At 44.2% G+C, this 21,612-nt stretch overlaps 2 protein-coding genes across 2 annotated transcripts in view; one reads left to right on the top strand and one right to left on the bottom strand.

Annotated features, from left to right (window-relative positions):
* The window catches only part of rttn (rotatin), a 221,600-nt gene extending 201,644 nt beyond the window's left edge, over nt 1–19,956 (top strand). The window contains exons 45-49 of the mRNA XM_055634871.1: nt 1,572–1,774; nt 4,138–4,405; nt 12,326–12,429; nt 14,392–14,461; nt 19,313–19,956. Coding sequence (XP_055490846.1) covers nt 1,572–1,774; nt 4,138–4,405; nt 12,326–12,429; nt 14,392–14,461; nt 19,313–19,386 — 719 coding nt within the window. The 3' untranslated portion in view covers nt 19,387–19,956. The remainder of the gene's footprint in view (nt 1–1,571; nt 1,775–4,137; nt 4,406–12,325; nt 12,430–14,391; nt 14,462–19,312) is intronic.
* Nucleotides 7,509–9,954, bottom strand: LOC129696738 (uncharacterized). Its single transcript, XM_055634872.1, has 2 exons — nt 9,126–9,954; nt 7,509–8,865 (listed from the first exon to the last, which is right to left on the bottom strand). The coding sequence occupies exons 1-2, from the start codon at nt 9,771–9,773 to the stop codon at nt 8,701–8,703; spliced, it is 813 nt and encodes a 270-aa protein (XP_055490847.1). The 5' UTR covers nt 9,774–9,954; the 3' UTR covers nt 7,509–8,700.
* Nucleotides 19,957–21,612: the final 1,656 nt, after the last annotated feature.

Genomic DNA, 21,612 nt, shown 5'->3' with positions numbered 1-21,612 from the left:
CGGCTGCGGGCTGGTAGGCCGTTGCCACGCGGAATTTTTGAACACAGTCAGTTTTTCGGAGCCCCGCGCGATGTCGGGACCAGCTCCGCACAACTCCATACGCTCCGGCGATCGAAGTGGGACCGGAGGCCGTATGGCTCAAGCGACCACGTTAGGTCGCGCTTGCCGCATGCAGTCGCATGCTCATAGGACAGGCCCTTTAGGTCGCGCTTGCCGCATGGAGTCACATGCTTGTGGGACAGGCCCTTAACTCATCAAAACTCAGTAGGTTAATGTGATTCCGGATCTTGAGGCAACCTCACACTAAAATGGACAACAAGAAACTAAATTCCACAGGTATTTGGTTGGGAATGCATCAAGAATCCGAGTAAAAATCAAAATGAATCGAGAGTCTGAGAGGAATCAGGACGATTTATTTGCTGGCTGCAATTTTACCTAGTACATTTTTGGAGAGTAATCATCCCAGGACATTGATGCAGAAGTTCTTGTACCTTCTTCATGGGTTGCTTCATCCATGGTCTTTCTTCCATCATAGTTGGAAATCGGGACATTCACTGATGATTGCATTCCATTCAAAACTTCGCTGATAAGTACACCAAGACATGAGTAGTATTCAGTAATACTGTAACATTCGCACCATGCACATGTGGGACATGTCTAATAGGCATATACATGTCTGTCCTGAGCTGCCTCTATTGCCAGAGTGAGGCCAGATACAAACTGGAGCAACGGCTCATATTACGCTTGGCTTTCGGTAGGAATATTCAAATTCTCCAATTTGGGTTAACCTTTAACAACCTCCCCTCCTTCCTCCCCCAAACCTCCCTTTCTCCCCCTTAATCTCCTTTTCTCTTCCTTCCCCCCATCTATTCCTCACCTCCCCCACCCCACCTACATTCCTTCCTTTGGCTTCACAGTTCACAACTCTTCGATCCTGCCTCGCACCTTCTGCTTTTATCGCTGGCCTTTGCTCCAACCGTCTGCTCAAAAATTCCCCTTGCCTGTATCCACTAATTACCTGGCATGCTTTGCCCTGCCTCACCTCTCTTCCAGCTGTCTTCCCCCTCCCTACAATCAGTCTAAAGAAGATCCCAACCCGAAACATCACCTCGCCATGCTATCCAGAGATGCTGCCTGACTTTGTGTCCTTTTGTGGAAACCCGCATTTGCAGTTCCTTGTTTTTTACCAGTACATTTATTGGGAATTTCTAGTAAAACAGATCATAAACTCGACACTTTAACATTTCAGGAATAGTCACATTCCCTGCACCCATCCCTTGCCATTAATATCCTGAACATTATTGAATCAACTGACTAGTAGCCAATACTCTGGATTGGTATCTAGAATGTAATCTTTGACTCTTTTGCTGAATATACTGTACCTACAATGCTGGTTGATGTTTCAGTGTTTGAAGCAATTAGGTTTTTTCCTGCTTTTTAATCAAAGTTGGCCACGGTAGAAGTATTTGAATATTTTGCTAATTATAAGTATTCTGTGTTTATATATTATCCATTTGAAATTGATATCTGAATTATGAGATCTTGCTCAATTTCCAAATTGGCATTTTCAGCATGTGCTTCCCTGTGTTGTGGAACTGGAGGACAATTAATGCCTCATCCATCACAGAAAGGAGTTGGGGGGAACGCCCTTGTCCATATGATCATGAAGCAAGCCTTGCAGAAGATGCACGACAATCATAGCATTCAACAATTGGCTTTTGCTGTGCTCTCCAACTTAGTTATGTCCCACGAGTGTAAAGGCATTTTACAGAAGGTTAGTAATGTTTTGGTATAATCAAACAACAGCGTTACGTAAATCTTGACATTACTGAAATTGTTTTAAAAATGTATTTAATGTATTAGAATCAATGGACTTGGGAAGTATAATTTAGTGAATAAGTCACCAGCGATCATAGAAAGCAACTGCAGCTCTGATTACAATGTTTTAGGCTGGGAAACTGGAATATGGTCAACATAATACTTTGTTCGCAAAGAGAAAGATTAAATAGGTGATGGGACAGCTAAAGCAAAATTCTAAACAGCCATAATTCAAGGTAAAAATAACAAGTGTTTGGAATCGTACAGAATAGATAAGGACTGTCATTATGGATTTCTTGGCGGCTCATCATTGTCACGTGGATGTCATTTTCTGAAGAATGGGTAAGTGAAGGAAATAGAAGAGATATATTTGTGCACATATACCAAAGTCTCACAGGAGACAAATTGTTTAGCAATTCACGTCTATAATATTTGAATAAATTAAACATGAATGGAAATTTGGTCAACTGGGATATAATAAATTGCCACGGTGCCAGAATCACTCGATTTGGAGAAGGGTTGGAAAGGTTAGAAAAATGTCAGTTCCATGGGTTACCATATAGACTAGTTTTCCTGCATATAGAGATTTGGAATGTGGCAATTGTAAAACTTTCTGACAATGTCCTGAAAATAGTAATTGCTAGGGTCTGACTCCCATGGCTATCTGGACTACACTTCTTCCCACCCTGCTTCCTGTAAGGACTCTATCCCCTACTCCTAATTCTTCCATCTACGCCGCATCTGCACCCAGGATGAGGTGTTCTGAACCAGGGCATCGGAGATGTCCTCATTCTTAAGGAAACGGGGGTTCCTCTCTTCGACTACAGATGAGGCTCTCACCAGGGTCTCCTCTATATCTCATAGTTCCGTTCTCACTCCCCATCCCCCCACTTCTAACAAGGACAGAGTCCCCCTTGTCCTCACCTTCCACCCAACCAGCCATCACATACAACATATAATCCACTGATATTTTTGCCAACTCCAACAGGATCCCACCACTGGACACATCTTCCCATTTCCTCCCACTTTCGGCTTTCCACAGAGACCGTTCCCTCAGTAACTCCCTGGCCAATTTGTCGCCTTGAGTTGTAGGTAGTTGTAGGTAGGTTTAGGTAATCGCCTTTACTGACCGGTCATTTTCATTGGTTCATTGGGGAAAAATAACACAAACAGTAGTTTTCAGAACCAAGGATAACCGACCGGTAATGTTAAATGTCTGCCTAACATCACAGCTGTGTATCTCTGGCTTATTAAAAGCTGTCTGGCTGCTTCAGCAAAATTTGTCTCCACTCCTCTCTCTGTAGACCCCCCCCCAACCCCACCTATCCCCCTCATCCCACCATCAGATCATTTAAATGACTTACCATACACTGTGTTAGCCGTCTTAATTACAGCGCCAACCTTCCTGTTCACCGTGGCGTGTTGTCTGTATCACCTTGGCTTTGTACCATGTGAATTTCAGACAGCGCTCCCCCACTTGCCCTGGCCCCCGCCTGTGAAGTGTTCCTTGCCGCTGGTGTGTGTGTGTGTGTGTGTGTCAGTGTGTGTTCCACTCTGCCAGTCGCCGTTGCGGTTCCCGGTTTTTCAGGCAGTCGTCGGCAGTCCGCTGAAAAATTGCCTAAGTGGGACAGACCCATAAGAGTAAACTAGATTAAACTGCAGCTTTTTTGTGAATTTAGTCAGTAAGCCTAAATGCTGGTGGAAGCAAGAGGGAGGCACTTAAAATGGGAATGTCTATCTTCTACTGAGATGTATTTAGTATCATTGCTGGCAGACTGTGGCCAAGAGATCAGGGTGTTTTGATGTTAATGACTAGTTACTCAGCGGGAGTGAAAGGACAAAAGCATTCAATCTTTTCCAGCTACATTCTTGTCTTGCATTGTATTTCAAAATGACTGACAGATTTGGCATCTATTATAAAATCATAAAATATTATTTAAAAAGAATATCAATTCTCATGTCTTGGTGCTTTCTGAACGAGTCAGAGCAGCTATCGTCTGAGCTCCATGGCTCTCCAGCAAAATGTCTAGCTATTAGCGGAAACAAATATTTCCCTTAATGTGTTGATGTGAAAAATTGTGCTTTGCACTGAAAAGTATCCAATCAGCATAAAATGTATATACATTGCATCTTTTAAATGAAATGGTTTGTGTTGTAATTTGCATTTTAATTTGTAAATCATCACTTAGCAAGCTAAAATGTGAAACTTACTTCAGGTAGCCATTGAAGCTGGTAATATTTTAAATGTCGATGCCAATAGTGTTTCTCATCATCAAGATGAGGACATCAGCTCATGTGTGCATCTAATCTTTATTACAGAGCAATTTCTTGCAGAACTTCCTTTCTCTGCCATTACCGAAGGCAGCAGGAAAACAAGTAAGCAATTTGGCAATGCTTTGGCTGAAGCTGTTGCTGAATTTGTCTTTTGGTGATGAGGGACAGCAGATGATTCTGAAGATGAAAGGTAGTTTGGAGCTATTGGCAACAATGTCCCAGCAAAAGTGCAAGAACAACCAACCCACAGCACTGCTTGTTCTTCACAATGTTTGCTTCCATCCAGCTAACAAGCCAAAGATTTTAGCTAATGGTAAGTTATTTTTGGTGAATATTTGGGTAATAACATAATTGCTTAGAACACACTTATAAATTATTTCATGCCCTTTTAAAGAAACATTTAATGATTCACATAATATAATTTTGAGTACTTCTGAGTATTGGTCACACTTTGGGCATTATATTTAAATGTACATTCTAAAATTGCATCTTATTTTGTGTATAGAGACTTCTAACATTAGCCCACAACAATGGGCAAATTTCTCTTGCCGAACAGAGGTTAAAGCCTAACATGAATCATTGTGATTTAGCGAGACACCACCTCAGCGGGAAGAGGTGCAGCACCCTGTGAGGTGACATGGTTTCCCAGGAAGGAAATGGAGCGGAGCCCAAACTGACATTTGTCGGGGGTTGATAACCAGCCCGTGGTCCTTAAGCCGCTGGAACAGCGCCCGCAGGTGCGCGCAGTGTTCCTGGTGGGAGCGGCTGGCGACCAGAATGTCATCCAGGTACACAAACACAAAATCCAGCCCTCAACCCACCAAATCCATTAACCACTGGAAAGCCTGCGCGGCGTTCTTCAACCCAACGGGGTGATGATGGCGGTCTTGGGCACATCATCAGTGTGGGCGGGAATCTGGTGGTGGCCGCGCACCAGATCCACCGTCCAAGTGAGCCGTGAAGTCCTGAATGTGCGGGACTGGATAACGATCCGCGATCGTGACAGCGTTCAGGCGGCGGTAATCCCCACACGGTCTCCACCCCCCACCTTCTTTAGGGATTATATGTAATGGGGATGCCCACGGGCTGTTTGAGCGCTGCACAATCCCCATGTCCTCCATTTGTCGGAACTCCTCCTTGGTGAGACGCAGCTTGCCGGGCGGGAGCCTGCGCGCCCGTGCATGCAGTGGGGGGCCGGCAGTAAGAATATGATGGACCACCCCATGCTTAGGGGCGGCCGCGTGAAAACGAGGGGTCAGAAGCTCCGGGAATTCAGCCAGTATGGGAGCATATGCCCCACCCACATCCGTCACAGATCCGAGGTGCGGGTCGGAGGGAACTGCGGGCCGTGATGGCGTGGGCCGGGGGGACTCCGGAGGAACAAGGCGCCGGCCCCGCACGTCTACCAGTAGAGAAAAAGCCAGCAGAAAATCACGCCCAGCAACAGCTGGGAAACGTCTGCAGTAGTAAAGGCCCACGAGTAACAGCGGGAGTCGAGGACGAGGGAAAGGGTCCGAGTGCCATAGGTACGGAAGGGGCTGCCGTTGACGGCGGTGAGAGCGGGACCATGCTTACCAGCACAAGTATCGCGCCCAGACGGAGGAATGATGCTCAGCTCAGCCCCGGTGTCCACCAGGAAGAGAAGTCTGGAATGACGATCCCGGACGTAGAGACGATGGTTCTGGCCTCTACTGGTAGTCGGCCGAGGCGTTTCCCGAAAACGAGCAGGAGGTGCGGCATTGGTGGGCCTCTGCACCCCAGCATTGGTGGTGGTAGCACCTCTGCCGCTTACTGACGTCTCCGGCCGTCGACTGCAGCAGCGGAGGGCTGTACGTCCCTGCGAGGCTGCTGGTGCAAAGGTGCGGACACCCAGCAGATGGTCCTGCTGTTTGGCGAGCCACAGCTAGTCGGCCCGTTCAGCGAGCTGCGGGGGGTCGGCGAAATCTGACCCAGCGAGAAGCAGGAGGTTGTCGGGCATTTGCTCGAGGAAGGCCTGCTCGAACAGCTGGCAGGGCTGGTGGCCATCCATAAGAGCGAGCATCTCGCTCATCAGCGCGGACGGCTTACGATCGACGAGGCCGTCTGTGTGTAACAGGCGGGTCGCACGATCGCAGCGACTGAGCCCGAAAGTGCGGAGCAGCAGCGCTTGGAGACATTCATACTCTGTCGAACGCAGGTGGATTTTGTGGGTACGGCAACAATCGGGTGGCAGTCTCTTGACCGAGCACCCCCACCACGTAGAAGTAACGGGTGGCATCTGCGACGATGTTGCTGAGTTCAAATTGAGCTTCAACGTGGGCGAACAACACTTGACGCTGTTCCGTAGGTAGTTTCAGGGCAACCGCGTTTTGCTGGGCAGGCTGGGGGTTGAGGTTCTCGGTGGCGTTCCTTTTAAAGATCCAAAAAACATTCGGACCAGCGGGGTCACCACTTTAGCGAGACAGGCAGGTTGAGTTAAATAATTTTTATTGCCAAACAAAAATGATAATGAAGCCCAGTACATGCGTGCCTGGTCAGCTAACACTGTAATAGCTCCTGCGGCTGGGAAGAGCGCTGATGACTGACTAGAACGCCTGCGATCAAACCCCCGTGGTCACGTAATGAAGCCAATCAATAACGAGGGTTCGAACTGTCCCAAACCACCACTCGGTGCCGCTACATTGACACGTTATCTCCAATGCGTTTGGTGACCCTGAATAGGTCATGTAGGCTTTGTAGTCACTGTGTTTTAGACTCCAGACAAAACTACAACAAGGCTGTAGGAAACTTGTTTAGAATGCCCAATTGCAAATTCGGTTAAATAAAGCCCCTGTCCCACTTGGGAAACCTGAACGGAAACCTCTGGTGACCTTGCGCCCAACCCAAGGTTTCCCTGAGTCGCCAGAGGTTTTGGTCACTTGCCTGAAAAGCCTCGACCGGAGCATGAGCTGAATCTACTGACCAAACATCCTACAGGATCTTTGCTACCGACCGCGCGCACACACACACACACACACACACACACACACACACACACACACACACACCGCGAAGGTGGGGGCCAGGGACAGCGGAGGAGCGCTGTGTGCGATGAAGAGGAAGGTAAACGGCTGCCACAGAGCACGGTAAGTCCTTTGGAGAGCACGGGAGGGAGGGAGAGAAGGGGAAAGAAACATAGTAAATAGGTGCAGGAGTAGGCCATTCGGCCCTTCGAGCCTGCACCGCCATTCAATATGATCATGGCTGATCATCCAACTCAGTATCCCGTATCTGCCTTCTCTCCACACCCCGATCCCTTTAGCCACAAGGGCCACATCTAGCTCCCTCTTAAATATAGCCAATGAACTGGCCTCAGCTATCTTCTGTGGCAGGGAGTTCCAGAGATTCACCACTCTCTGTGTAAAAAATGTTTTTCTCATCTCAGTCCTAAAGGATTTCCTCTTTATCCTTAAACTGTGACCCCTTGTTCTGGACTTCCTCAACACCGGGAACAATCTTCATGCATCTAGCCTGTCCAACCCCTTAAGAATTTTGTAAGTTTCTATAAGATCCCCCCTCAAGCTTCTAAATTCTAGCGAGTACAAGCCGGGTCTATCCAGTCTTTCTTCATCTGAAAGTCCTGACATCCCAGGAATCAGTCTGGTCAACCTTCTCTGTACTTCCTCTATGGCAAGAATGTCTTTCCTCAGATTTGGAGGACAAAACTGTACGCAATACCCCAGGTGTGGTCTCACCAAGACCCTGTACAACTGCAGTAAAATCTCCCTGCTCCTATACTCAAATCCTTTTGCTATGAATGCCAACATACCATTCGCTTTCTTCACTGCCTGCTGCACCTGCATGCCTACTTTCAATGACTGGTGTACCATGACACCCAGGTCGCGTTGCATCTCCCCTTTTCCTAATCGGCCACCATTTAGATAATAGTCTACTTTCCTGTTTTTGCCACCAAAGTGGATAACCTCACATTTATCCACATTATACTGCATCTGCCATGCATTTGCCCACTCACCCAGCCTATCCAAGTCACCATGCAGCCTCCTAGCATCCTCCTCACAGCTAACACTGCCCCCCAGCTTTGTGTCATCCGCAAACTTGGAAATGTTGCATTCAATTCCCTCGTCCAAATCATTAATATATATTGTAAATAGCTGGGGTCCCAGCACTGAGCCTTGCGGTACCCCACTAGTCACTGCCTACCATTGTGAAAAGGACCCATTTACTCCTACTCTTTGCTTCCTGTCTGCCAGCCAGTTCTCTATCCACATCAATACTGAACCCCCAATACCGTGTGCTTTAAGTTTGTATACTAATCTCTTATGTGGGACCTTGTTGAAAGCCTTCTGAAAGTCCAGATATAACACATCCACTGGTTCTCCCTTATCCACTGTAGTAGTTACATCCTCAAAAAATTCCATGAGATTCATCAGACATGATTTACCTTTCGTAAATCTATGCTGACTTTGTCCAATGATTTCACCACTTTCCAAATATGCTGCTATCCCATCTTTAATAACTGACTCTAGCAGTTTCCCCACTACCGACGTTAGACTAACTGGTATGTAATTCCCCGTTTTCTCTCTCCCTCCCTTTTTAAAAAGTGGGGTTACTTTAGCTACCCTCCAAACCTCAGGAACTATTCCAGAATCTAAAGAGTTTTGGAAAAATTATCACTAATGCATCCACTATTTCTGGGGCTGCTTCCTTAAGTTCTCTGGGATGCAGCCTATCCAGCCCTGGGGATTTATCGGCCTTTAATCCATTCAATTTACCTAACACCACTTCCCGGCTAACCTGTATTTCACTCAGTTCCTCTCACCCCCCCCCCCCCGCAGACCAACCCCACGGTGTGCTTGTGGAGAGCAGCAAACAATGCAACACATCATTGAAGCATGCCTCAACAAAGACTCAAAGGAGGACTTGTCACCCTTCATACAGCAAACTTCATAAAGCAAATCAAGAGGCAACTGCTTGGCTAAAGGACTTTGCATTCGCTAAATAAATAAAACTCAGTTTCTCCATCTCATTTGACCTAACACCACTTCCCGGCTAACCTGGATTTCACTCAGTTCCTCCATCTCATTTGACCCCCGGTCCCCTGCTATTTCCAGCAGATTATTTATGTCTTCCTTAGTGAAGACAGAACCAAAGTAGTTATTCAATTGGTCTGCCATGTCCTTGTTCCCCATGATCAATTCACCTGTTTCTGACTGCAAGGGACCTACATTTGTTTTAACTAATCTCTTTCTCTTCACGTATCTGTAAAAACCTTTGCAGTTAGTTTTTATGTTCCCTGCCAGTTTTCTTTCATAATCTATTTTCCCTTTCCTAATTAAGCCCTTTGTCCTCCTCTGCTGGACTCTCAATTTCTCCCAGTCCTCTGGTAGGCTGCTTTTTCTGGCTAATTTGTATGCTTCATCTTTTGTTTTGATACTATTCCTGATTTCCCTTGTTATCCACGGATGCACTACCTTCCCTGATTTATTCTTTTGCCAAACTGGGATGAACAATTGTTTTAGTTCATCCATGCAGTCTTTAAATGCATTCCATTGCATATCCACCGTCAACCCTTTAAGAATCAATTGGCAGTCAATGTTGGGCAATTCACGTCTCATACCCTCAAAGTTACCTTTCTTTAAGTTCAGGACCCTTGTTTCTGAATGAACACTGTCACTCTCCATCCTAATGAAGAACTCAACCATATTATGGTCACTCTTGCCCAAATACCTATGTCATTGGTACCTATATGTACCACGACCTCGGGCTCCTCTCCCTCCCATTTCAGGATATCTTGGACACGTTCAGACACATCCCAGACCCTGGCACCAGGGAGGCAAACTACCACCCGGGTCTCCCGACCGCGTCCACAGAGTCGCCCCTAACTATAGAGTTCCCTATTACTACTGCCCTCCTCTTCTTTTCCTTACCCTTCTGTGCAGCAGGACCGGTCTCTGTACCGGAGGCCCAGCTGCTGTTGCTACCCCCAGGTAGGCCCCCCCCCCCCCCCCCCCCCCCCCCCCCCCCAACAGTACTCAAACAGGAGTACTTATTGTCAAGGTGTACAGCCCGTGTACAGCAAGGTACAGAAGGTGTACAGTAAGGTACTCTCTAGTCCCTGCCTCTGCCCCTTGCCCCTCCTAACCGTGACCCACTTGCCTACGTAGCTCCTGTGGTCTTGGAGTGACCACCTCTCTATAACTCCTCTATGACTTCCTCGCTCTCCCTGACCAGACGGAGGTCATTGAACTGCTGCTCCAGGTTCCTAACACGGTCCCTTAGGAGCCCCATCTCGACGCACCTGGCGCAGATGTGGACGTCTGGAAGGCTATCAGACTCCATGACCTCCCACATCTGACATCCAGAACAGTAAACTGCCCTGGCACTCTCCCCTTACCCTGGATAAAATATAAAGTGCTGGAAGAAATCAGCTGGGATCTGATTCCCAATCAGCTGCTCCCTCTTGTCTGCTTCCACCAATCAGCGGCTTCCTCAAGCCCACTTGTTTTGAAATGCAAATGGAACGTTACAGAGTTGGGCTCCTCCCTCTGCAACGGCTCCTGGGCCTCTGTAAAGGAAAGCCCCGCGATCAGGTTTTAAACTCACCGCTCCGACGTAGCTCCACCCTCTGCAACCGCTCCAATGGCTCTTGGGCCTCTGTCAGAAGGGGAGAGAAGGACAGAGAAGGGGAGAGAGAAGGGGGGAGAAGGAGTGGAGAGAGTTTTAAGAAGTTTAATAAAGTTAGCGGGCATTTTACCTTCCGGTGGATCTTCTAGGTCCTGAAAACCAAAGATCCTATATATCTTTGCTGAAAACTCCAATGAGCCAATCTAAATGGCCAGCCAGCGAAGGAGATTGCCTTCGACTGCCTGTAAGTAAATAGCGACCCCACTCCACTGGCTTCGACCAAACCTATTTTTAGCCGAGGCCGTTTTTTTTTGTTTTTTTTAAATAATCGCAGGAACTCGACTATGCAGAAACCACTTTTCACCATTAGGGAGAGTGACAAAAACCTCCGGGAACCTCACGGAAACCTTGGGTGGGCCGCAAGGTCTCCGGAGGTTTCTGTTCAGGTTTCCTAAGTGGGACAGGGGCAGAAGTAATTATGCAGAGCAACTGTTGACATTTTATAAACAGAGTTGTTCTCCAATTACTGTGAGGAATTAGTACATTTGAGGCTAACAGAAAGAGCCATGCAAAGAAACTGTTCAGTTGGAACTTCCAAAAAGTCAGTGCGAGTATGATGGTCCGAAGATTGTTTTCTGTGTGCTTTGATTTCATTTTGCAATCCTCTGATTTTATAGCTTTTCACCTTTGAATTCTCCAGGAAAGCATTAAAAAACTATCTTGCCAGAATAATGTTGTTGCTTTGAAACTTGTGATTAGCTTTTAAACTGAACATTTTCATTTCTTGCGCTAGGCTTGTAGCTTTAAAATGTGTGGTATCATTTTCTGAGATTGTGCTCCAGTTTCTTGAGATGTATGTGTACTGATATAGCAGAGTGCTAAAAAAAATCTAACATAGATCAGGGCACAAATAAGTTTATCTCGCCAAGTCAAACCTATCAGAGACCCTGACTGAAGCTCACTCCTACTCTTCCTCCCCCATTCATTGCAAGCCTTAGACTTCACTTCAGACTTGGCACTATAGCATTAAACCTAGTCATGATTGTACAGTAAGAATGTTACTGCATATAAATTTTCTAATAGCTTTACATTTCTCATTCATGTATTGAATTTGGACAGTGAACAATGTGATTACTTTCCTGCACATTATAACAAATTAATGATGTGAGAAGGAAATTCAAGAAAGACCCAAGATTTGATTACGATGTTTCAAGTGTTGATGCACGATTTAGGCTATTAGACACTGTTCTGAAAATTATTCACTTCAAGTATTTCAAGCATTACAATGTGATAAAATACTATTGAATTCCACTACGGTGCAGAGTCCAGTTTCCTTAATCATGTGCCCATTTATCTCAATTCCCTTGAGAACTCTGTACTTTAGAAGGTTGTTTTTAAAGCCAAGTGTAGCAGATTATCAAAGCAACTAAGTACACAATACCTCTTCAGCCAAATAATGCTTTTAGCTGCAAGTGTTATTCGTTAATGATTGGCACCAGCATGCTTTACTTTTTGTTTCATAGCACTTACTCTAAAATAATTGTTTGGTACTAAATCTGCATAAAATGTGTATTTTGCGTAGTTACATGGAAAAGAATAACCACCATGCACTTTCCCCTTCTGTTCCCAGGTAAAACTGTGTCAATATTTGCTGCTTGTCTCGAAAATGAGAATCCTTTGGTTCAGACTATTGGAGCCTCAGCTCTCTGGGCTTTGCTTCACAACTATCAGAAGGTGAGTGTTCCTTTGAATATCTGCACTGTGATTTTAATCTTGAGTTCCATCATGTGGATAAAAAGATGCACAGTGCTGTTGTAACACAGTGGGTTTGAGGCATCTCTGGAGAACATGGATAGGTGATGTTTTGGGTTGGGACTCTTCTTCAGAATGATTGACCATCAGTCAATCATGTTCTCCAGGGATGCTGCCTGACACACTGAGTTACTCCAGCACTTAGTCTATTTTTGTAAACCATCATCTGCAGTTTTTACTTGTTTTTACTCTTAACTGAAAAATGCATCTCATCCTTGATTTAATCTTTGCCGATTTGTATGGAATATTAATGTTGAACAAAGCAACTGTGTTATGAAATCATGTGACATACACACTGCCATTCATTTCTCATTGCTTGGGGATGTGAGTTGGAAGAAATCAACCGTTATATATTTTTATTTTAAACCACACATCAGAACTGTTCCTGAGTGGCATGGTCTCATGTTTGTGAGCACTGCAAGCTGATAGCTTCCTGTAAGACATCATCTAGCAGGCAATGGTGAAAGTAATTTTCGTATCAGGCACTCGAAAATTGTGATCCTTATGCTTAGTTATTGACTTGAAATGATCTTTAGTATCTCTCCTATCTGCGGGTGAAGTGTAAAATTAGAAAGCTCCAAACATATAGTGGTGATAGGAGAAATATGACCCTGTTTCACTTTGTCAGTTCGCACTTGTTTAGTTGTAAACATTTACGCAGAATATACGTCCTAGATAATCAAAGGTGATGTGCATACCATTACATTTGGTCATTACATTTGGTCGGCTCGAAGGGCCGAATGGCCTACTCCTGCACCTAATTTCTATGTTTCTATGTCTATGTTTCTGTTATGTTTGAGGAACATAACAGTATATGAATCAGCTTTAATAAACTTACTTTTAAACAAGGTTACAAGTTTCTTTAAATTAGCACAAAGATCATCTGAACATCAATTGCTTAATAAGTTTGATGTTTTGCAGGGGAGCCCTGCAGCAGAAATGACCACTGTGCTGTGCATTAGCCATGAAAAATGTCTGCAGTTATCCTGATCACCAGCCTTCTCCTCACCCCATACTCCGAAATCCCTCAACCATCCCCCTCCGTAATCAAACTCGAATCTCCACGCCCACTGCATCATCCCCACATGTCCTGCAAGAAAAATACTAGACCCCTGTCAAATCTCAGTTCATATCAATTCACTTACACAACTCACAAAGCCTTGACCTGACCTCCAGTGCCCCAGCACCTAACCACCACACCCCCATCTACATCCCAATTGTATTTCCAAATGCTAATCCTCTCTTTCTCCAATATCTCTGCAAACATTTTTTTTCATTGTGTACTCTGCAGTGAGCAAAAGGAAATACAAGACCTTATACATCACTGTTTGCTGGGAGAGACTTTTAATTGAAAGAGTTCACTGATGAACAACGTAGAGCTCACTTCTAAGAGGCATATAGGCAGACAAATGAAGAGGCAGGGAATGGAAAGATATAGACTGTTTACAAGCAGAGTAACATCACACATAACGGGCTGAAGGGCCAGTTTTGTTGCTGTACTATGTTCTTATCCAGCACATAACATTTCTAGCCCAAAATGTGAATAAGTCATGCTCTTTTAAAACATGATAATGCCATAATTCGGAGTGTCGGAGCCTCAGATATTTAGGCCCCTTAAATATCAAAAAATGACTATAATACCCTGAAATATTTAGGGACGTTTTTGCATGCAATATTTTCTTTAACACTGTCAGTAGTAGATTAAATAACTGGATATTATTTTTAGTATTCAGAACGTTATATTCTTATTCTCCTTTAATAAATTAGAATTGTTGATGTTACCTTTATTCAACATGGCTGCTTTAATTTGTGTTCTCTTAACAAAACTATCATAATTATCACATAATTTACACAATATCAAATTGAAGTCAATGTTGTTTACAGGCAAAAGTGACTCTGAAAAATCCATCAATCAAGAGGAGAGTGGATGAAGCTTGCTTTTCAGTTAAAAAGTGTAAGTATTAAAGTAACAATTAATCTGTTTGCTAAAATTCCAGATTGATTTTTTTCAAATCTCAATAGATGATTAATGTGTATGTATTTTTTGAAATATATAATTTAGAATTTGCAACTATTTTTCAATACCATACAAAATATTGACGCAAGGAATTGAAGATTTACCAATTTGTGGGGTACCATAGAAACACCAATCACAAAATTAGCACTTTTTATGTTACATTTGTTGATGGAAATCCTCTAGGTGCAGACTAGGTGCCATAAAATAAGAAATTAACTTAATGCACCAGAAATTAACTTAATGTACCAGTTAATGCAACAGCTGAACCTATCCAATCACCATGCAAGTGATTTTTTTTCATAAATTTGGGGTACCTAAATTGCATCAGTTATAAATGAAAATATATCCTGAGATTTCAAGAGGCGGCTTTTGTAATATTCAGGCAAAATTAATATTAGAGCTTAGTTTCACGCACAGTTGATGCCAGTTTATAATTGAGTTCTTGTTAATGAGAGCAAGTGCATCTCAGAGTGCATATGCTCCAACCACACAGCATACCTGAGACATCCAGACCTGAAATCGCCTTCTCTCAGGGCCAACCTGAAACCTATAACATGGAAACTTAGACCATGTAGTTGGGAAATGCCACTGCCCAGTTTAGATTACTTCCATCTGGCCATCACATCTTTAATTCTCCAACTGCTTAAATTGCAACAGTCATTGTGTGAAATTGGGCAGCCTTCTATCGTGCAGACACCTAGCTCAGCCACAACATCACAGCTGACAAGGAGCACTTATCTATCCTGGTAATTCAATAATTTGATCACTCGGTCATCTCCAGATCTTAGTTATCATCCCAAATAATTAGCTGAAATAAAATTATCATTATGTTTCAGATATATTATCTGAAATATAACTATCTGAGAGTAGTTTGATATAATTAAATTAATTTGCCCACAAGTGCGTTGCTCCAGCAAACAATGAAACACAGAAGAGTGGGACCCTTTTTTAGAGTGGCAGTTTAGTAGACCTGTAGCCCATTCGCCAAGGCATAAAAAATATGTCAAGACTATTCTTGCATTCAGACCATTTAAGTGGAACCTAAGAAAATGGAAGGTCATAGAGAATTTCAAGTGCAATGAGAATTAAAGGTGCAGGAGTAGGCCATTCGCCCTTCGAGCCTGCACCGTTCGCCATTCAATATGATCATGGCTGGTCATCCAACTCAGTATCCCGTACCTGCCTTCTCTCCATACCCTTTGATCCCCTGTAGCCAAAAAGGGCCACATCTAACTCCCTCTTAAATATAGCCAATGCACTGGCCTCAACTACCCTCTGTGGCAGAGAGTTCCAGAGATTCACCATTCTCTGTGTGAAAAAAGTTCTTCTCATCTCGGTTTTAAAGGATTTGCCCCTTATCCTTAAGCTGTGACCCCTTGTCCTGGACTTCCCCAACATCGGTAGCAATCTTCCTGCATCTAGCCTGTCCAACCCCTTAAGAATGTTGTAAGTTTCTATAAGATCCCCTCTCAATCTCCTAAATTCTAGAGAGTATAAACCAAGTCTATCCAGTCTTTCTTCATAAGACAGTCCTGAAATCGCAGGAATCAGTCTGGTGAACCTTCTCTGAACTCCCTCTATGGCAATAATGTCCTTCCCCAGATTTGGAGACCAAAACTGTACGCAATACTCCAGGTGTGGTCTCACCAAAACCCTGTACAATTGCAGTAGAACCTCCCTGCTCCTATACTTAAATCCTTTTGATCTATGAAAGCTGAAATAATTTGCTTTATACTAAATGCTGCACATGTTATAAATTTCAATGACTGATGTATTTGACATAAGGACATTGCTGCATAACTTATTTTTGCTTGGTAGATACCTGAACCTGAAACCAAGTCACTAATAAAATTCTAGCTTTTTTGACTTCCAAGTTATCAGTATTTGGTTACGTTAACACAGGTTTTTGGTGATAGTGCCTCCAGCAGGGATTTGGATTGTCATTCTGGCCCTTAACATGAAAATGTTGGGCACCACTGACATGTCTATAAGCTATAAAACAGATTTATTGAAGGACAGCAGGCAAGCAATAGTAAAAGTATTATTTCTCTGAAATATTGAAATTGCAATTCTTCTTTGAATCCAAAAGGGACTAACCTACAAATTCTGAACCTGAACTGAGGTTTTTTGCAGATGCTCTTATTTGGCAACTCACTTGGCCAGGAGCTGTACCCCACTTGTGTGCAGCAGTGCCATTGTGAAATAGAATCTGAAAGTGACAGCCCAAGATTTGCCCCTGTTTGCCTAACCATTCTATCCATCCACGACAACAAATTGTGCCCCCAATGCCATCTGAACAGACTAAAATCAGATATTTCTCTTCTTATGTGGGACCTTGTCGAAGGCTGCTTTTGAAGTCCTCAATATAACCACATCATTGTGGATTCTCCCCTATCCACGCTACTTTTCCATCCTCCAAAATTCTATAGATTCGTCAGACATATTTACCAAAAATTTCGAGAAACTCCATGCTGACTTTGTCGAAGGAAATTTCACCACTTTTCAAATGTGCTGCTATCCCATCTTTGGCCCGACTCGTCAGCATTTCCTTCCCCACTACCGATGTTGACTAACTGCACCCGCTGAGTTTCTCCCTTCTAAAAGTGGTGTTTCAAGTGCAATGGTCTAAAGGAGAATTTCAGAGACTTTTTTGTGTACCTTCGATCTTCCAGCATCTGCAGTTCCTTCTTGAACAGTGCAAACAGAGTTATTTGTAGTTTAGAGTCTCCCTTTCTACCACTTCCCAAACTGTTGATGCAGAATTTTCATGGGGCCGCAAAGTTTGGGAATTTATCACATCATATATCCAACAGAAATGCTGAGGAAATTTGCAGTCACTTGTGGAAAACAAAAATGCTTTCATAAATGCCTTTCCCAAATCTTTGGATCTGCAAACTAATCTGCTATTCTGAGGTAAAAAGTTGGATCTTTAATTTGCTAAATATGCTGCAGTAGGGTCTCTAATCTCTATTGTGCGGTGGGCCTGGTGGTCGGTAAAATTGGACCAGCATTCTGAAAACACTGACTGCAAGGCAACTGTTTGCCTTTGGTGAAGACAGTACAAAGAGTGGTGCAATGAGCGGGGAGCTGGAGAGGGGGAGGGGAAGGGGATCACACACATGGCCGGGAAACAGAAAGTTCTAACTACAAAATAGGTGTAGGTGGGACCAAAATTGAAGGGAGCGACAATCTTTGCTGCCTGCAACTGAGTTTAAAAGTTCCCACGCAAGACTCACGATACACTGTGTATCGTTCAACGTGGGAAACTTTTTCTCTCACCTTAGTAAGCAGATTGTTTAATTTAACCCTCCCGCAGCAATATACTGTCAGATCATTTTTAAGAATGTGGATTTAGTTTAATATAGGTTCAATTTACTGAGGTTACTTCCACCGCTGGTAACCTCGGTGAAATTCCTGTTGATCTGTACAATGGGATAGTAATTTACGATCAAACAAACAAACCCCATGTTATAAATCCAACTCTCTGTATTTTCCGCTAGGGATGGGTTATTAACTTATTTTGGCTTGGTTCGCCCTGAACCTGAGTTGCACGTCCCTAGAACAAGCTTTTTTGACTTCCACAGTTATCAGTATCTCTGCCCATTACGTGTTCCTCTGGAGTTGGAACGGGGCTGGGCTGGAATTGCTGATCTGGGATCTCCGTGCTTGCAGTGGGCCTGGCCCTTAACATGAAAATGATGAGCACCGCTGACATGGCTGTGAGCGAAAAACCACTTATCGAAGGTAGCAGGCCCATCGGGGAAAAGTTCTGGTGGTCCTGACGTATTGAAGTTTGCAATTTTTCTTTGAATCCAAAAGGGGCTAACCTACAAATTCTGAACCTGAACTGAGGTTTTTGCAGATGCTCTTATTTGGCAACTCACTTGGCCAGGAGCTGTATTGTGCCACCTGTGTGCAGCAGTACAATGATGATAATAGAATCTGAAAGTGAGAGCCCAAGATCTGCCCCTCTCCTAGACATTCTATTCCATCAGACGACAGACAAATTGTGCAGCCTTCTCCCATCTGAACAGACTGAAATCAGATCATTTCTCTTTTCCCGGGATAAAAACAAATAGGCTGCCTTTGCACCGCTCAATATAACCTTACATTCATTGTGAGATTCTAAGCCTTCAGGTCTTTTCCAACAAACCAAGGTGATAAACTAGTAATCAAACAGGTTATTGGTACACAAAAATTCTGGAGAAACTCAGCGGGTGCAGCAGCATCTATGGAGCGAAGGAAATAGGTGACGTTTCGGGCCGAAACCCTTCTTCGGCCCGAAACGTCATCTGTTTCCTTCGCTCCATAGATGCTGCTGCACCCGCTGAGTTTCTCCAGCATTTTTGTGTACCTTCGATCTTCCAACATCTGCAGTTCCTTCCTGAACGTCAAACAGGTTATTTGTAGTTTATTCTCATGCTGCACTTCCTAACTAGTATATAGCTTATGTATTGTAGCTGAATCCAGGATGCTAGTATTCAGAGTGACTGCAAATTTCAGGTGCCCACCTTCACGAAAAATATTTTATAACCTTTGAAATGTTAATTATGGCCACCCTCCAATTCAGCACAGTTGTACAGTACGATTCCCAACTTGAGGAATGGGTATATGTTTTCAAAGTAAATAGTACTACTATTGAAATATAAAGTTTTGTCTAATTGAGATATGTAACGCAAACTAACCGCGGGATCAGAGATAATTATTTAATGGAGCAAATGTATAATTTGCTAATATTGCATATTTGTATAATAGTCCATTGTAATTCAAATGCAAATTACTTTCCAGGTCCCCCTGAAGGTCTAGTAAACAGCTATCTTTTGAAGTGCTTGGAAAATCTTGCAGTCCTGCTGAACAGTTAATACCTTGCCTAGCTTTGTGAACCTTTTATTGTGAAATGGAGTGCAATCTTGCTATAAATCATGTGTACGTTTCATCGAGATTCTAATTTATTTTCAGTAATAAAATTTTCATTAGATTAAATCGAAGTGTTATTTTGACTTTTGTAGTGCATTATGATGTATCAGTGAAATGAAATGATGCAATCCTGAGGCAAAACAGTCCCATCAGTTGAGTTCAGCCAAAGGTGCAGTAGAGATGACAGAATTGGCTTCTGTTGGGGGTTGAGAATCAAGCAATTTTGTTGTTCCTTGTTGTTGGGACTGCCACCTGTTGTGAAGAATACTCTTTGTGACATTTGAACAGGAAACTGTTTAAGCTCTGTTGCAAGGGTACCCACAAGATGTTGGAGTAACTCAGCAGGTCAGGCAGCACCTGTGGAGAAAATGGATAGGTGACACTTCAGCTTCCTCACACTGATTGGAGCTGGGAAGAGGGGGGATGGGGACTGGAAACAAGAAAATAAAAACAGGACAAATCTGGGCTTGCGGCAGAGGTTGTTTGTTGGATGGAGACAGTGTGAGCCCAAGAGGGATACATAGTTGGGGCCTGTGGAAGTTTTTAATGCGGAAGAAGGAGGGGAGGGGAAGAGAGATGTTTCTGGATATTGTCTAAAATTGGATAATTCAACATTCATGTCACTGGGTTATGAATCACCCAAGCAAAATATGAGATGCTGTTCCTCCAATCTGCGTGCAGCCTCACTCTGGCAGTGGAGGAGGCCCAGGACAGATAGGTCAGTATGGGAATGGGAAGGGGAGTTAAAATGGAAATCTAGTAGGCCTAGATCGAGCATAAAACTTGGTGGCTTGGAGCAGAGAACAGTAAGAAAGCTGGTGAAAAATCCCAGCGATATAGGGTACCATTTTTGCTCGGATTTAAAAACAACGCAGACCGGAAGTGGTCAAGATAAGAATTTTAGTAATAGTATAGAAGATATAGATTAAGCTCTGCTGCAAGATTGCAAAATTGGACGTTCCCATAGATACTTGGTGTCTCATGTTACAAGTATAGAATACGATCTTTGAAACTTTGAGTCGTGGACATAGCGATGTTGCACAGCATTGAAACAATACTTTTAGCCCACACTCTCCGCACCAACTCTGCACATCATTCCATTTAGATTATCCTCCAGCGATCCCATTTTAGAGTCTCGTATTCGCATTATTTCCCTCTGTAGCCTACCACTCACCTGCAACGTTTTGGGCCTTCAGACTGATGGGGGGTGGTGGGGAGAAGAAAGGAAAAAGGAGGAGGAGGAGCCCGTGGGCTGAGGGATGGGAGGAGACAGCCCGAGAGCTGAGGAAGGGGAGGAGACTGCGGCAGAGGTTCACCTGTATCTCCTCCAACCTCATCTATTGCATCCGCTGCTCTAGATGTCAGCTGATCTACATCGGTGAGACTAAGTGGAGGCTGGGCGATCGTTTCGCCGAACACCTCCGCTCGGTCCTCAAGAACCTACCTGACCTCCTAGTGGCTCAGCACTTCAACTCCCCCTCCCATTCCCAGTCCGACCTCTCTGTCCTGGGTCTCCTCCATGGCCAGAGTGAGCAACACCGGAAATTAGAGGAACAGCACCTCACATTCCGCTTGGGGAGACTGCATCCTGCGGGCATGAACATTGAATTCTCCCAATTCTGTTAGCCCTGCTGTCTCCTCCCCTTCCTCAGCCCTCGGGCTCCTCCTCCTTTTTCCTTTCTTCTCCCCGCCACCCCCTATCAGTCCGAAGAAGGGTTTCGGCCCGAAACGTTGCCTATTTCCTTAGCTCCATAGATGCTGCTGCACCCGCTGAGTTTCTCCAGCATTTTTGTGTACCTTGCAATTAGTTCAGTTGATTCACAGCTTAGGATGACAGTCGTGGCTTCTCCCTCGCGATCTTGCAGAATGACTGACTCACGTCCAAGCATCTGGGGTTTTATAGTCCTACCCCATCCCCCCCCCCGACTCCCGGAAGGGGCGTTACCTAGATTGCGATGATTGACAGACGAGATGACCAATCAGCTGATCTCAAACACTCATGACTTTTTTATTTTTCATCGATGGTTACTCGAAGTTGTCAGCTGGTACGTCTACTAGCTTCACCACTGCGCCACTTCATGGTCCCACATTTGAACATACCTAACCTCTGGCAGTGGAGACGAGAAGACTGCTGAGATTATTGTAATAAATTATATTTATACACTTGCATC

This window comes from Leucoraja erinacea, chromosome 4, assembly GCF_028641065.1.
Source record: "Leucoraja erinacea ecotype New England chromosome 4, Leri_hhj_1, whole genome shotgun sequence".
NCBI classification, from domain to species: Eukaryota; Metazoa; Chordata; class Chondrichthyes; order Rajiformes; family Rajidae; genus Leucoraja; species Leucoraja erinaceus.
Note: the sequence above shows the minus strand (reverse complement) of the source record. Positions and strands in the feature narration are given on the sequence as shown.

Excerpts from the sequence above, each read along its gene's own strand:
- LOC129696738 (XM_055634872.1), bottom strand. The coding sequence starts at position 9,773 with ATGGTTGAGTTCTTCATTAGGATGGAGAGTGACAGTGTTCATTCAGAA. Across the intron at positions 8,866-9,125 it reads AGGAACTGAGTGAAATCCAG|GTTAGCCGGGAAGTGGTGTT; the intron begins GTTAGCCGGGAA and ends AGTGAAATACAG.